Source organism: Pelophylax lessonae (assembly GCF_965119305.1).
Source record: "Pelophylax lessonae genome assembly, chromosome: 3".
NCBI classification, from domain to species: Eukaryota; Metazoa; Chordata; class Amphibia; order Anura; family Ranidae; genus Pelophylax; species Pelophylax lessonae.
Window position 1 is genome coordinate 517,879,181 of NC_138770.1, and position 14,506 is coordinate 517,893,686.

The 14,506-nt window shown below is 38.7% G+C and overlaps 1 protein-coding gene across 5 annotated transcripts in view; it reads left to right on the plus strand.

The window, feature by feature from the left end:
• The window catches only part of GRM1 (glutamate metabotropic receptor 1), a 446,845-nt gene that overhangs the window by 606 nt on the left and 431,733 nt on the right, over positions 1–14,506 (plus strand). For all 5 annotated transcript variants that reach the window (XM_082250134.1, XM_082250136.1, XM_082250137.1 and 2 more), the window contains exon 2: positions 3,165–4,008. In XM_082250134.1, coding sequence (XP_082106260.1) covers positions 3,309–4,008 — 700 coding nt within the window. In that variant the 5' untranslated portion in view covers positions 3,165–3,308. The remainder of the gene's footprint in view (positions 1–3,164; positions 4,009–14,506) is intronic.

Genomic DNA, 14,506 nt, shown 5'->3' on the forward strand with positions numbered 1-14,506 from the left:
CCGGTCCTTGGTGTTGATACAAAGGGGGATCCCGGTATGTATGAGCATGTCTATGGAGCTGAAATCAATGGGGTGCATGGCATCAGCGCTGTCCATGGTTCTTAAACCAGCAGGGTTATTGGTATGAGCGCTGTCTATAGTGTTAAAACCAGCGGGGCTCCCGGTAAAAGCGCTGTCCATGGTGCTGAAATCAACAGGGATCCTGGTATGAGCGCTGTCTATGGCACTGAAACCACCGGGGTTCCTGGTATGAGCGCTGTCTATGGCACTGAAACCAGCGGGGTTCCTGGTATGAGCGCTGTCTATGGCACTGAAACCAGCGAGGTTCCTGGTATGAACGCTGTCCATGGTGCTGAAACTAGCGGGGTTCCTGGTATGAGCGCTGTCTATGGCACTGAAACCACCGGGGTTCCTGGTATGAGCGCTGTCTATGGCACTGAAACCACCGGGGTTCCTGGTATGAGCGCTGTCTATGGCACTGAAACCAGCGGGGTTCCTGGTATGAGCGCTGTCTATGGCACTGAAACCAGCGAGGTTCCTGGTATGAACGCTGTCCATGGTGCTGAAACCAGCGGGGTTCCTGGTATGAGCGCTGTCTATGGCACTGAAACCAGCGGGGTTCCTGGTATGAGCAGTGTCCATGGTCCAGAAACCAGCGGGGTTCCTGGTATGAGCAGTGTCCATGGTCCAGAAACCAGCGGGGTTCCTGGTATGCATGCTGTCCTTTTTTGCTGAAACCAGCGGGGGTGTCCTGGGCTAATCACTGTCAATAGTGCTGAAACCAGCTGGTATAAGCACTATCTAAGGTCATTGTCTATTGAACACCCTATTATTTTTCTTTTCACTCCATTTCATTTTCAACTACCTAAGCTTACAACTTTTCCTTAAATGCTTTGGTTGCTTTAGTAACCATTACTTTCATTTCGTATTACTGCTATACTTGGTGTTGAACTTAATTGGGCTCATGGATCTAGCGTTGTCTATGGTTCTGAAACCAGCGGGACTCCTTCTATGAGCGCTGTCTATGGTGCTGAAACCAAAAGGACTCACTCTATGAGCGCTGTCTATGGTGCTGGAACCAGCGGGACTCCTTCTATAAGCCCTGTTGAAGGCCAATGTCTATTGAACAACCTATTATTTTTCTTTTCACTCCATTTCATTTACAGCCACCTAAGCTGACAACTTTTTCATAAATGCTTTGGTTGCTTTAGTAACCATTACTGTAATTTTGTATTACTGCTGGCATCAGCGCTATGCTTGGTGTTAAAAATCAATGGGGCTCATGGATCCAGCGCTGTCTATGGTGCTGAAACCAGCGGGACTCCAAAGAGCGCTGTCTGTGGTGCTGAAAGCAGCAGGACTCCCTCTATGAGCGCTTTCATTGGGCCAAAAACTGCGGGGATCATGTGATCGCTGTCTATGGTGCTGAAACCAGCAGGACCCCTTATGAGCGCTGTTTATGGTGCTGAAACCAGCAGGACTCCTTCCATATGCCCTGTTGAAGGTCAATGTCTATTGCACACCCTATTATTTTCTTTTCACTTAATTTCATTTACAGCTACCTAAGCTTAAAACTTTTCCTTAAATGCTTTGGTTGCTTTAGTAACTATTACTGTAATTTTGTATTACTGCTGGCATCAGCGCTATGCTTGGTGTTGAAATTAATGCTCATGGATCCAGCGCTGTCTATGGTGCTGAAACCAGCGGGACTCCAATGAGCACTGTCTACGGTGCTGAAAGCAGCAGGAGTCCCTCTATGAGCCTGTCTATGGTGCTGAAACCAGCGGGGCTCATGTGAGCGCTGTCTATGGTGCTGAAACCAGGAGGACCCCTTCTATGAGCACTGTCTACGGCGCTGAAACCAGCATGACTCCTTCCATATACCCTGTTGAACGCCTGTTGAAGGTCAATGTCTATTGCACACCCTATTATTTTTCTTTTCCCTTAAATTCATTTACAGCTACCTAAGCTTAAAACTTTTCCTTAAATGCTTTGGTTGCTTTAGTAACCATTACTGTAATTTCGTATTACTGCTGGCATCAGCGCTATGTTTGGTGTTGCAACCAATGGTGTTCATGTATCCAGCACTTTGTATGGTGCTGAAACCAGCCGTCTCCTTTAAGCGCTGTCTATGGTCCTGAAACCAGCGGGACTTCTTCTATATGCCCTGTTGAAGGTCAATGTCTATTGAACACCCTATTATTTTTCTTTTCACTTCATTTCATTTACAACTACCTAAGCCTACAACATTTCCTTAAATGCTTTGGTTGCTTTAGTAACTATTACTGTAATTTCGTATTACTGCTGGCATCAGCGCTATGCTTGGTGTTGAAATCAATGGGGTTTATGGATCCAGCGCTGTCTATGGTGCTGAAACCAGCGGGGCTCCTTCTATGATCGCTGTCTATGGTGCTGAAACCAACGGGACTCCTTCTATGAGCGCTGTCTATGGTGCTGAAACTAGAGGGACTCCTATAAGCCCTGTTGAAGGTCAATGTCTATTGAACACCCTATTATTTTTCTTTTCACTTCATTTCATTTACAACTACCTAAGCTGGCAACTTTTTTCTTAAATGCTTTAGTTGCTTTAGTAACCATTACTGTAATTTCGTTTGTTAAATCTTTTCCTGATGAAAACCGTACGTGACCCAGCACTGATCAGCACCAGCACGTACTGCACAGCCCTATCTGCATTGAAAAAAAATCACATATTCTTTTACTGAGCTAGTTTGATAGCCCTGCTTTATGGCACAATTAATATATGGCATGGGGGTTTTAAAAAAATATATTTAACTCCACGAAAGTTTTTTTCTGTGGCAGTAGCTTTTCTATTCAGAAGCGGTGCATGTACTAGGTATGACCTTGCCAAAAGGACAAGACAAACAAATTGCATTTTTTAACATAAATTGGAAAGTGGTGAGGCAAGGCTATTGTCTACCCTGTCCTCCCCCTAGAGCAGAGACATGACAACCTCTTCTGATGGAAACTGAAGTTGACATGCAACAAGATGTTGTTTACCCCGGATCAAGCCATGTGCAGTGGATTTCTTACACAGCACAACTATGTTTAAACGTGTAGCTTGTAGCCACTCTATTGACACTGTTTAAACGCATCATTTCAGACTAGAACTAAAGGACTAACCGCCTAACTCTCCTTATTCACAGGACACCTTCATCCATGGAAATGCAGTAAGATCGATCTGCTGAGTCTAAGGTTAGAGGGGAGGAACCTGGAGACTCTGGACTGAAGGATATCATCAGGAGGACTCGCATTTTCCAAGCCACTCATTTTCCTTTTACTGGATCTGCATGGCGTCCTTTTGTAAATTGTTGGATTTTTTGCCGGGTCTGATATTGATAGTAGCGTTGGATGTGTTCTGCATGAGAGGGGCAATTTTGATTGCTGCTTCTTCCCCTCGATCAGTAGCTCGGATGGATGGAGATATTATCATAGGAGCTTTATTCTCCGTTCACCACCAGCCGCCAGCAGAAAATGTGCCGGAGAGAAAGTGTGGGGAGATCAGGGAGCAGTATGGCATCCAGAGGGTAGAAGCCATGTTTTACACCTTGGATCGAATCAACACGAACCAGACCTTGCTACCGAACATTACCTTGGGGACAGAAATAAGAGATTCCTGCTGGCATTCATCTGTTGCCCTGGAGCAGAGTATTGAATTCATCCGCGATTCTCTCATCTCAATGAGAGATGACAAAGATGGCATCAGTAAGTGCTTAGATGCCACTCCAACTCCACAGGGCAGATTAAAAAAGCCAATTGCAGGTGTTATTGGCCCAGGATCTAGTTCAGTGGCCATTCAGGTTCAAAACCTTCTTCAACTTTTTGATATTCCACAGATTGCTTATTCTGCGACTAGTATTGACCTCAGTGATAAAACCCTGTACAAATATTTCCTGAGAGTCGTTCCTTCTGACATCCTACAAGCTAGGGCAATGCTAGACATTGTAAAAAAGTATAACTGGACTTATGTATCTGCTGTCCACACTGAAGGTAAGACTGAATCTAAGTTGTTTAAAACTCTTACTTTTGATATAAGAGATTGTATCAATTTTTTTTCTTGTAGAATGTAAATATTAATTATTACACGTACCAATAAAATCCTGCATTTTGTTTCATTTGCCTTAAATGTAGGTTTCTATTCCTTTATATATTACGTTTTGCTTACATATTTCAGAGACATCTAATGTTATAACCTGCAGCAATCAGCTGTAGATCATTAAAAGGACATAGCTGTAACCCATACCACTCCATAGGAAATTAGTTTATGCTTTTGAAACAAGCTAAATTGGTAATGGAGCTGACCACAGGTACTGACCAGAGGGGAACATTGCAACCAACTTATAGGATATATCTGTAGGATATATACAGAATATATGTAGGGACTGCATTCCTTTTGAGTAGCCATTGAACCCTAATGCCCACCCATAATACCAACTCTAAATGACCCACAGCTGATTGCTAGATTATAGCATATGACGCACCTTTGCAATATATGGCATTACATATGTAAAGCTAGACATAGGTGAATTGATCTGGACAGACCAAGGTTCAGCCTGGATCATGTATGTATTAGAGAGAGGGGGCATTTTTAAACTGTAATCTCCACTCACAGATTACAATTTGAATTGGGGCATCCTGAATTTTAGCTGATATACTTGATACCAGATTGATTTTTTTTCCAAGTTTACTCATGTCAAGTGTATCTATAGTGTAACTGTATATTATTAGTATATAATGTTACTATGAATAATTATGCTTTTTATAGTTTTACTTGATATTACCCACAGCTTCCCATTGTTGGTATTGTGACTGTAAACTAACTATCTTGAAGCTCATTAATAACCAATATGTTATGTAATTCATTACCTGACATTTTTTATCCTACATCAGATATACAATCCTGCATTTAATGAATTTCTTTTTCATATTAAACCAGAAAACTGCTATTTATATTTTCCAGTCTAAATGATTCATATAATATGTGCTATTGAAGTTGGGAAATGCCTTCAGTCATGGTCCAAGTAGAGTGCTTAGTGAACATGTCAGTCTAGACATCTTCAAAGTATATGCGTTATGCAAATATAGAAATATAAGAATAAGCACTAGCAGCATTACTAAACAAATATAATGGTAACTTTTCTTCTAGTTTGTAACGTACATTTATACATTACAATTCATGTGTGCTAGATTTTTTTATTTGAATTTTTAAATGTAAAGGGATAGGTAACTTCATAAAAATCACATATGTGTGGCTATCTGTGTAGCTGACTGTTGTTTTGAAAATGGCATCTTGAAATGTAAGCCCTGTAGGAAATGCAATTTAAGGTTTACAAACTGTAAGGACATTTCCTCCTTAGTGCTGGTATTACAGGTGTAAACATATGGTATTGGTGTTTGTGATGTTGCCTGTACACTCACAGTAGTGGTCAACCCAGTACAAACAAAAATGATGCTTACCTATTGACTGCATTCAATTTTTAAGGCTTTATTTATTTATTTATTTTGTCTGACGATCTAGCTATAATGTCTGTGGCAGTTAGAGGGTTTGGAAAATAATAACAGCCACCTTTTTTTTTTAATGTAAACTACTATCCCAAAAGGAAAAAACAAAAAAACAAAACATTTTCTGTAACTAAAAAGTGTCAGCAGTTCTTAAGCTTTAGTTTGTTAGTCAACTCCATCTAAACCTACTAGTGCATCTAACACTGCCCTCTTCCCAGGTTGACAATGCTCATATTCAAAGTTGTCTGTATTGCTCCTCTATGATGAGCTAATGAAGCCACCACATTAAGGGCTGGTTCACAAACACAAAAATGCAATCCAGATCCTCTAAAGATGCATTTCTGCATGTGCGTTTTAACACGTTTTTGCTGCGTTGTGGAGCGTTTTTGATGCATTTCGAGATGCATTCCAGATGCTTTTTTTCTTCTTTTTTCCCCTGTTGTTTTTTTTTCCTTGTACTGGGGTCTGGTGTGTTTTTTATGTGTTCCAGTGCATTCTGGTGTATTTTTTATGCATCTTACTGCTTTCCACTACAGTCCAGTGCAAAAAAAATGTGCTCTGGAACTGCATGCACTTGTGTGAACCATGCTATTGGAAACCATATAACCTACTTTCCATGACATTTTAATGCAGAAAAAAAGAAAACGCACTGGACTGTAGTGTGAACTGGCTCTAAGGATTTGTAAGCTTTATTATATAACGTTTTTGGTTTTGGTATTATGACAGCTTTAAGGGTCCTTTACTAAATGTTTTTACACAAGAGTAACACACCTTTTACCAAGGATTCACATACATTTCCAATAAAATTAAATTAGAAAAATGCATGAAAAACATTTTTTCATGGTGGAAACATTTAGAAACAGACCCCTCAAAGTATTTCCAAACCTATGTTAGCATAGAGTGTGCAATGGTAAAAAAAAAACCCTCTTTATTTTTTCATTTGCTGCCCATGCCCTATTGGAGATATTTCTCTTCACTTCCAGTTCCAGAGACAAAACAGGAAGTGAGAGGAAATGTCTTCAAAGTGATTGAAAATCCCCTCTCAGTCAGTTGACATTAAAACATGTTTTCCCCTCATATTCCATTGCAGAAGGGACATGCAATGTCTCTTCTGCAATAAGATACACCACCATCCCGGGCTCTGTGCACCAGGGTGACTGACTCCTGTGCAAGCGCAGGAGTAATGTCATCCCACGCAGACCAATGAAGATGGCCAAAGACCGGCACACAGCAGAAGATACCGGTGCCGGCGGGGGACAGGACCATTGAATGGAAAGGAATTTTAGTTCTGCTTTACTTGGTATGGGAAGTTGGGCTCACAGTGGTATGTGTGGTATGTAAAGCACAACAACTACAGCATTTAAAGCAAAATGTCAGCTTGTATTTTCTTTTTCAAGATACACATGTAACAGATATCAGTTGATTTTTAAACCTTGTTTCTGTATATTATTTAACATTCATGTATATGGGGCAGCCATGTACATTAAAAACAAGCTCTATTTTCTGCCTTTCCAGAGCTATCCAGTGGTTGTGCTTTACTTCTTCTTGACACAAGTCTTTGTGAGGAATTTATCAAAACTGGAGCAGACAGAATCTGGAGCAACCAATTTGTTTCTATCTTTCATTTTCAAATCTTTACCAAACAAGCTGAAGATAGAAGCTGATTGATTGTTATGCACAGCTGCTCCAGATTGTGTCTGCTCCAATTGTGATAAATCCCCCCTTTGAGTTGGCCAGCTCACTAAAAATACAATGCAGAAGGCAATGTGATGACACAGAGCCACTAAGAGTTGTATGTTGTACAAAACTCTAGATGTAATACACTAACAAACATGGAAGAGCAAGCATATCATAAGAATGATTTAAAGCCAACCATGTAGCTGTCAGTGGTTCCTCCTGCTGACTTCCACACCACTACTGTCTCCTGCAGTGAAATGGAGTCCAGCAGGAGTAACTGGTGATCGGCAGGAACCCAGGGCACTGACACTTCTGGATATGTTTGTTTACCAGTAGACGTTGGAGGACCATTTCTCAGCAACATTCAGCTGAACTGGCAATTGGAAAGGAAGTATTCTGTTTCCAGCCTACTGGTATGTGCTTGTTTGAGACATTTTGTTTGTGTGACAGGGCCACTTCAAAGATGAACACTGCTGTGTTCTGGGGTTTATTTACTAAAGGCAAATAGGTTGTTCACTTAACACAGTGAATTTTCACTTTGTAAGGGATTTTTCCTTAGCTTAGTAAATGAGGTACAAGCAATTGATTGAGTATTCTCTGCAAAGTCAAAGTGAACAGACTTTACTCCTTTAGTTAGTCAACCATAGTAACTCAAGATATGGACTTACTAAATGTTTAAGAAGCAAAAAAATAGTTAATTTATTTTTAATTCAATTATATGTTTCACAAGGAAAATAAATAATGATGAACTAGGTATGCCAAATATATCAGTGCACTTATCACAGTTATCAAATGAGGCATTAGTGAGATGTTATATGATTTGATTACTGAATGAATAAAACATATTCGGGTCACTCATAAGTGTGAAGAAGATGTTGAGGTACTGCTTTATTTTTTTTTCTTGAATCTAGCTGTCATAGTTAATTTTCCATGTTGTATTGCATCTTAAATGTAAAGATCACTATATGTGACAAGACATGGATTTTATTTTAGTTTTCCAAAGCTAGGACACATGCAATTTTTACCACAGAATGTTTTACTGCCTCTTCTTTATGTACACATTTTTAAGTAAACCAGAGAATCTTATTAATTTTACATATTGTAAAACTAGTTCCATTGTTATAATATATACTGGCAAGTGTAAATAAAATATACAAATACTGTAATCAGCAATTGCATATAGGTAAATAAAAGGCTAATTATGTGAATTTACATGACTTACATGTCACAACTACTTTTCAAGGTCTCACCACTTTACTACACTGTAAGTCACAACAAGTTACAAGCATTTATAAAAATAGGGAGTAGGTAACTAAAAGAGTGCAAGTTGAAAGTGAAAAATACCCTGCGTGGTTAAAGAATTATTGTACTTAAAGAAAAACCGAAGTGGGATAAATATCAAGTCTGCCTTTGCTTACTTTCTTCCGAAAACGTTATTTACCTGGTTGTCTCTAGTTGCTTTTGTTTCACTTACTAGGAACAAAAATATAGCCTAGGAAAGTCAGAGTGAAGTTAGATTTTATAATTTGCATATTCGTTTAAAGTATGTAATTTCGAAACTACTAAAAAAAACTGGATCAGCATGATCAGCAGATGGACTTGTGTTTTTTTCAACCTGACTAACTATGTAACTATGTAACAACAGAACTAGTGTTTCATTTATAAAAGGCAATGATTGCCTCAATACTTTCTCAGTACAGGTTCTTTTTAAAATGCAATAATTTGTTTAAATCACTCAATTTAATCACGTAATATAACTACTTTGTTTACAATGGATGCCCAGCTGCCATCAATATCAAATATCGGACATCCCAAATTATGTTTTTGTGCTCACTGCTTCTATTAATTCTGCTGGCTGACAACAGAGATTACATGTGCACAGACCTGAGAAGTTCTTTCCCATGTCCAGGATTCCTTTAAAAAAAAAAGAAAAAACACTCAGCTGTGGCAAGTGTGAGTCAAGATGTGGCCACAAACAAAGGCAGATGTCCCAATTTATAAATGTGCAACCAAAAGTATTGCTAAGATTTTGAAAGAGCTAAGGTTCTTTGGGTGGGTGGATGTAAACAGATGTGTGCTCTCTGCCTACATCCAAGATCATTTAGGAATGCAAAAGCAGACAGGAAAGGTTTGCATCCTTTTCCATTTTTACGGACCAGAACAGGATGGATCCGATGAACATTGCCTACAATCCCCCACCAATTAATTTTGCATTGGTATGTTTTTCCTCTATCACAAGATGGAGAAAACATTTAAATTGACATGATTGTCACAAAAAGTGCAAATTTGTGTTTGTTTATTTATTTTGCACATGATTAAACATCTTATTGAAATTTATTATGTGAACATTCTCAACTTATTATGTGAACAACTTAACACCGCGCACATCAAAGTCTTTGAACCCAACTATGCTTTAATTACTGATGCACAAACACACCGAGTCAAAGGGCCATTTTTTAAAAATGAAACTCTTCTATTACATATTTCTCAGCACAAAGAACATACATAGAGAGTTAGCACTTTGTCTAATCTTACTGTAAAGAAACTAAAATGACATAGTTACAGTTGACTTAGCAACGAGCTGCTGCTGAGATAATAAAAATTTGGGTCAGTGCAGTGGGTCAGCGTAATGTGCAGAACAGCCTAGAAAGTGCGGCAATCAGGCCTAGATAATATACAGTACAATTTTCCAAAAAACAGCACAGAATATCATGTCTGGAAAATGGACTTTGTAAAGTGGTCATAGTAGTGCCCCCTTACAGTAGTGGCAAGTGATGACGTGACCTTTGTGGTAGTGATTAGTGGTGAACTGTTTGCGTTTGTTGGTGGTCAGTGTAGTCTCCCTTTCTATTTTGGTGGTCAGTATAGTTTTTCCTAATGATTATGGTCATTGGTGTGGTACCCTATTACATTAGTGATCAGTGTAATGCTTGCTTACATTGGCGGTCAGTGGTATAGTGGCACCTTACATTGCTGGTCAGTAGTGTAGTGTCCACTAATATTCATGATGATAGTGAAGTGTCTCCTTGGTGGTAGTCAGTAGTGGCATGCACCACTGGTGTCACCAATGGTGACAGTGTTAGTAAAACAGTTTATTGATGAAAGTGATAACATACCTGAGAAAGGAGAGTCTATCCATCACTACAGGCACTGGCTATGCTCAGTGACATCAGTGCCAGAACTGTGCAGGGACTATGGGGCAGGAGATCACTTTGCTCTTCAGTGCCATTAACTCAGCTGGATTTCTCCAGACCAGGGAAACCCAACTAACATGGCCCAGAGAATGTGCCTCAGGTGCCAGGGTTTAGCAAAGTCCATGATTCAACTCCATTTTAGGGGTGTAACGATGTATGAGCAGGCATCCTACACAGACAGTCTGCAAGAACCCTGAATTGCACCCACAAACTGCTGATCGCAGGTGCAATGCTTTGCAGGTTCATAATAATAAATAATAATAACAAAAAATGCACTTTTTTTTTACTTGCAAAAAGCTGAGCATTTATTTATTTATTTATTTTTTTTTCAAAAGTGAACTTATCCTTTAAAGTGAAATTGAATTCATCTTTTAGAATGAAGTAACATAAAGTAAAACATCACCAAAAATAAAAATTACCCAATAGTGTGCAGGGAAACAAAATTAATTTTCTCTCTTGAAAGAAAATGTTCTCTTTGCAGAGGGATCTTTTTGCTTAGTGAATGTAGTGAAGTTGCACTGACTTTATCCATCCAATCATGTGCAAGTACAATTTTTTTATTGTATATGTTTGAGTATTCTTTCAAACTTAAGTTTATATTGTTTCAACTCCTTCAACAAGATAACAAGTGAACATGCTATTCCACTTTATTATATCGGTATTAAACCCAAAAGGAAACATTAATTATATTGCAGCTTACCAATTCATAGATGTGATGGCTGCATTTATTTTTTTAATTTTTAGGCTTTCATTCTCTTATTTTCACTTGGTGATCTAGCCAGTAAGTCTGCAGTTTTGCAACAGAACAAGCTCATTTTGGAGGGTTGAAGAAAACCATTTGACACTGCAAGGATGCTTACAATGGTTGTCTTTTATTTATTTACATAAAAAATTCTTTATCCCAAAATAAAAGCAAACTGTTTCTGTAGCTGTCTCAAAACGGTTAGCTGGAGTTTAGCTTCAATTTGTTTAGTGTATCTAAGTCCCCGTTCACACTGGGGCGACCTGTGAGGCGACCTGGTCGCCTCACAGGTCGCCGTAGGTTGCCTTCCATAGGGAAGCTGCAGACCCGTTCTAATAGGAGCGACACAAGTCGCTCCGACTTAGAAAAAGGGTCCGGAGCTTCTTTGGGGCGACCCGGAGCGACTGTCATAGATTTCAATGTTATGAAGTCCGTGGCGGCCACTCCGAGGTCGCGGCACGCTGCTCGCACCGCGACCTCGGAGGTCGCCCCTGGAAGTCGGATCGCCCCAGTGTGAACGGGGCCTAAATCTTCTAGTACATCTAAATTCCCCCATAACCCAGACTTACAATTCTGCTGTCCAAAGGTGTCTTTCTTGCTTCTTCAATCATAGTGTAGGTACTCTAATACAGGAGCATGTTACTGGCCAAGTAAAAAAAGAGGGAAAAAAATAAAAATAAAACAAATGTAGCCACCACATCTAATGAGTGGTAATCCATAATATATGGCCTTTTTGAGTTTGGGTTTAATACCAATTTAAAGCAAGGTCATTCTGTTCATTTTTGGATAATTCTAGCTCACTGAGAAAGTTCTATATTGTTATATAACCTTTTTCTTGTGGAATTAAAAACACAGTGCCATTGCATCAAGGCCAACTACCTATTTTTTTCTTTACTTCTTATCCTTCCAGAATCGCAATTAAACAGATATAGTGTGAATGTGTGTGGGTAATACATTAACATGCTGACCTTCTCAGTTAGGGAACCCTGCTCGACCCATCGGGTCTCATATGTACTTATGAACTTTTTAAAATGGCACAAAAAGGGATATCCTAGGATATTGTACTTAAGGTACAAGTCTGCCAAATCTTTATCAATAGAGTTTGCTTTTATTTGGCAGCTTTAAAACCCATTTGTTAGGTATTGTCCTACACCACTGATAATTGAGTAAAATGTAAAGAATTATCTTTTCCCACTGACCATTGTTCATGTTCTATTCCATGGGTATCATTTGATATATGACCTTCTTTCCATAAGTTAGGTATCAGAAATGATAGGCTTCTATAATCCTTTATGCTCCAATTATTCAAAACTCTTCCCAGGATAATTTGTTCTTATTATGAATGCAAATCCTTAGCAGATTTGAATGTGTCAAAATTTGACATAGGATACATAGTCAGACCTTTAGAGATAACCTCCTACTCTTATTTTCTAGTTCAAATAATAACAGATTGATCAGTTATCAGTTGTTTCCTTCTTATCAGGTATTGATCTTGTTTTTGCTGGTTCCCTATTTTCTCTCTTGCTTTTGTATGTGCACACATATTGCTGTTTTCCCCTATATTAGTGTACCCTGTGCTTTTCTCCTTTCTAATTGTGCTTGAGGTGTACTGTCATCAGGACCTTTATTGTGTATGTGTGAATCCTGTGAGTTGTTGTTGAGTAGTAGTTTATTGTCTTATTCTGTAAGCTAGCATTATATTGTGAGTTCTTGTGAGATTACCCAGAGTGTCAATTAGGTATCAGCACTCCTCTTACTAAATAAAGTATGTGATTCTGTAGGAAAATTCAGATCCGGTGATTTTGGAAAACAAGAGGAATTCGTTTATTTACATGCACATGGAGATATATACAGAGTTCAGTCAAAGCAGCCTGTCTCATGCATAAAAATATACCCAGACAATAGGGTTTACACTTTTTATAGTGATGAATATTTATGAGGTATAGGTGTGTTCTGGGCTGATCTAAAGTGTAATAGCATATTTCATCCAATCAATGTCCACTTCTTCCTCTGACAAACTAACGGTTACTTCAACTGTCCCATCCTTTAGCTGTTATCTCTCTGGTCAGAGCTGGTTCTGGAAATTGGTCTTGGAATGTAGCATCCTGCCTCCTTATCTCTCAAGGTTTTTTGCTGTAGGAAAAGACACACAAACTCCCCTTTCATGCATGCAAGGGGGATGGGGGCCTCTATCACTAGAAATAGGTTCATCATAAAGCATCACTCTAACTACTGTGATTTATATAAAGTATTTACCTCTATCTACATTTCTAGGATCACATAAAATAAATAATCAAATATTAATGACAGTAATAATAATAAATAAATAGAATTTTCCTTGTATCGATCAGCAAATTATTATAAAGTCCTTGTGATAATAAGGTGCCAGTGCTGTGAATCAAATATGTAGTAATCAATAAATTAACAAAATAGATGGTCCTTGCAAAATGGATAAGGTGCTCGTGCTTTAAATCAGATTTAGTGCAAATCACTCCGTGCTCCCCTCCTGTGTCCCCACTCACCAAACAGATGGGGAAGTAATGCATATATTGCGTTTCAGCATTGAGGGTCTCGCTTTGCCTTTTTCCCTGAGATTTGTTAATCTCTAAATAGAAGGTTCTCCCAGTAATGACTCCCCGGTTCAAATGTATGTAAATTCAAAAGAAGGTCTCTATAGTGTAAAATTGTATATTTATTGTATTAAAAACAAAATAATCCACTTACATATAAACAGTGATCGTATGCTATTGTCAATCCATTGGAGAGCGCCGCCTCGGCGTGCGTTTCATCACCAACCGGAAATGACGTGCGGTGCGTTCCCTGTGCAGAGTGTGCAGTTAAATGTTTAACTGGTGAAGTCTGTAAAATTATACTATATGAGAGGAATCCCTTATTTGCTTACCCTTTTCCCTGTATTGTGTTTCAAGTCTACCTTAGGTTCAAAAAATGGTAGTCGTTCATTAATGTACAAATCCTATTATTTCTCTTCAATTCTCAATGAAACCAATCCACATATATTGTCTAATTTTTATGTTCACAAATCACAATATCTTTGTATGTTCTCAATTGGACATAAAGTTCTCATATTTCTAACCACAGTGTTTTGTAAGTGTTCACTTAACAAAATCATCATATTCTTTTCACATGTTTTAAAATAATTTCTCTCTTTCTTTTGAAGTCCACAGACACAATTTTGATGAAAGGAGAAATCTGAATTCATAGATATTGTGTCCTGTAGTCAGGGAGCTAGTTATAGACTACTTTACTACCATATCCAGGCATCCATAATACAGGCTTATGAGTATAACATAACAGGAGCAGTAACTAAAATCTATAAAAAAAAAGTTTTATACATGGAACAACAGTAACTAGT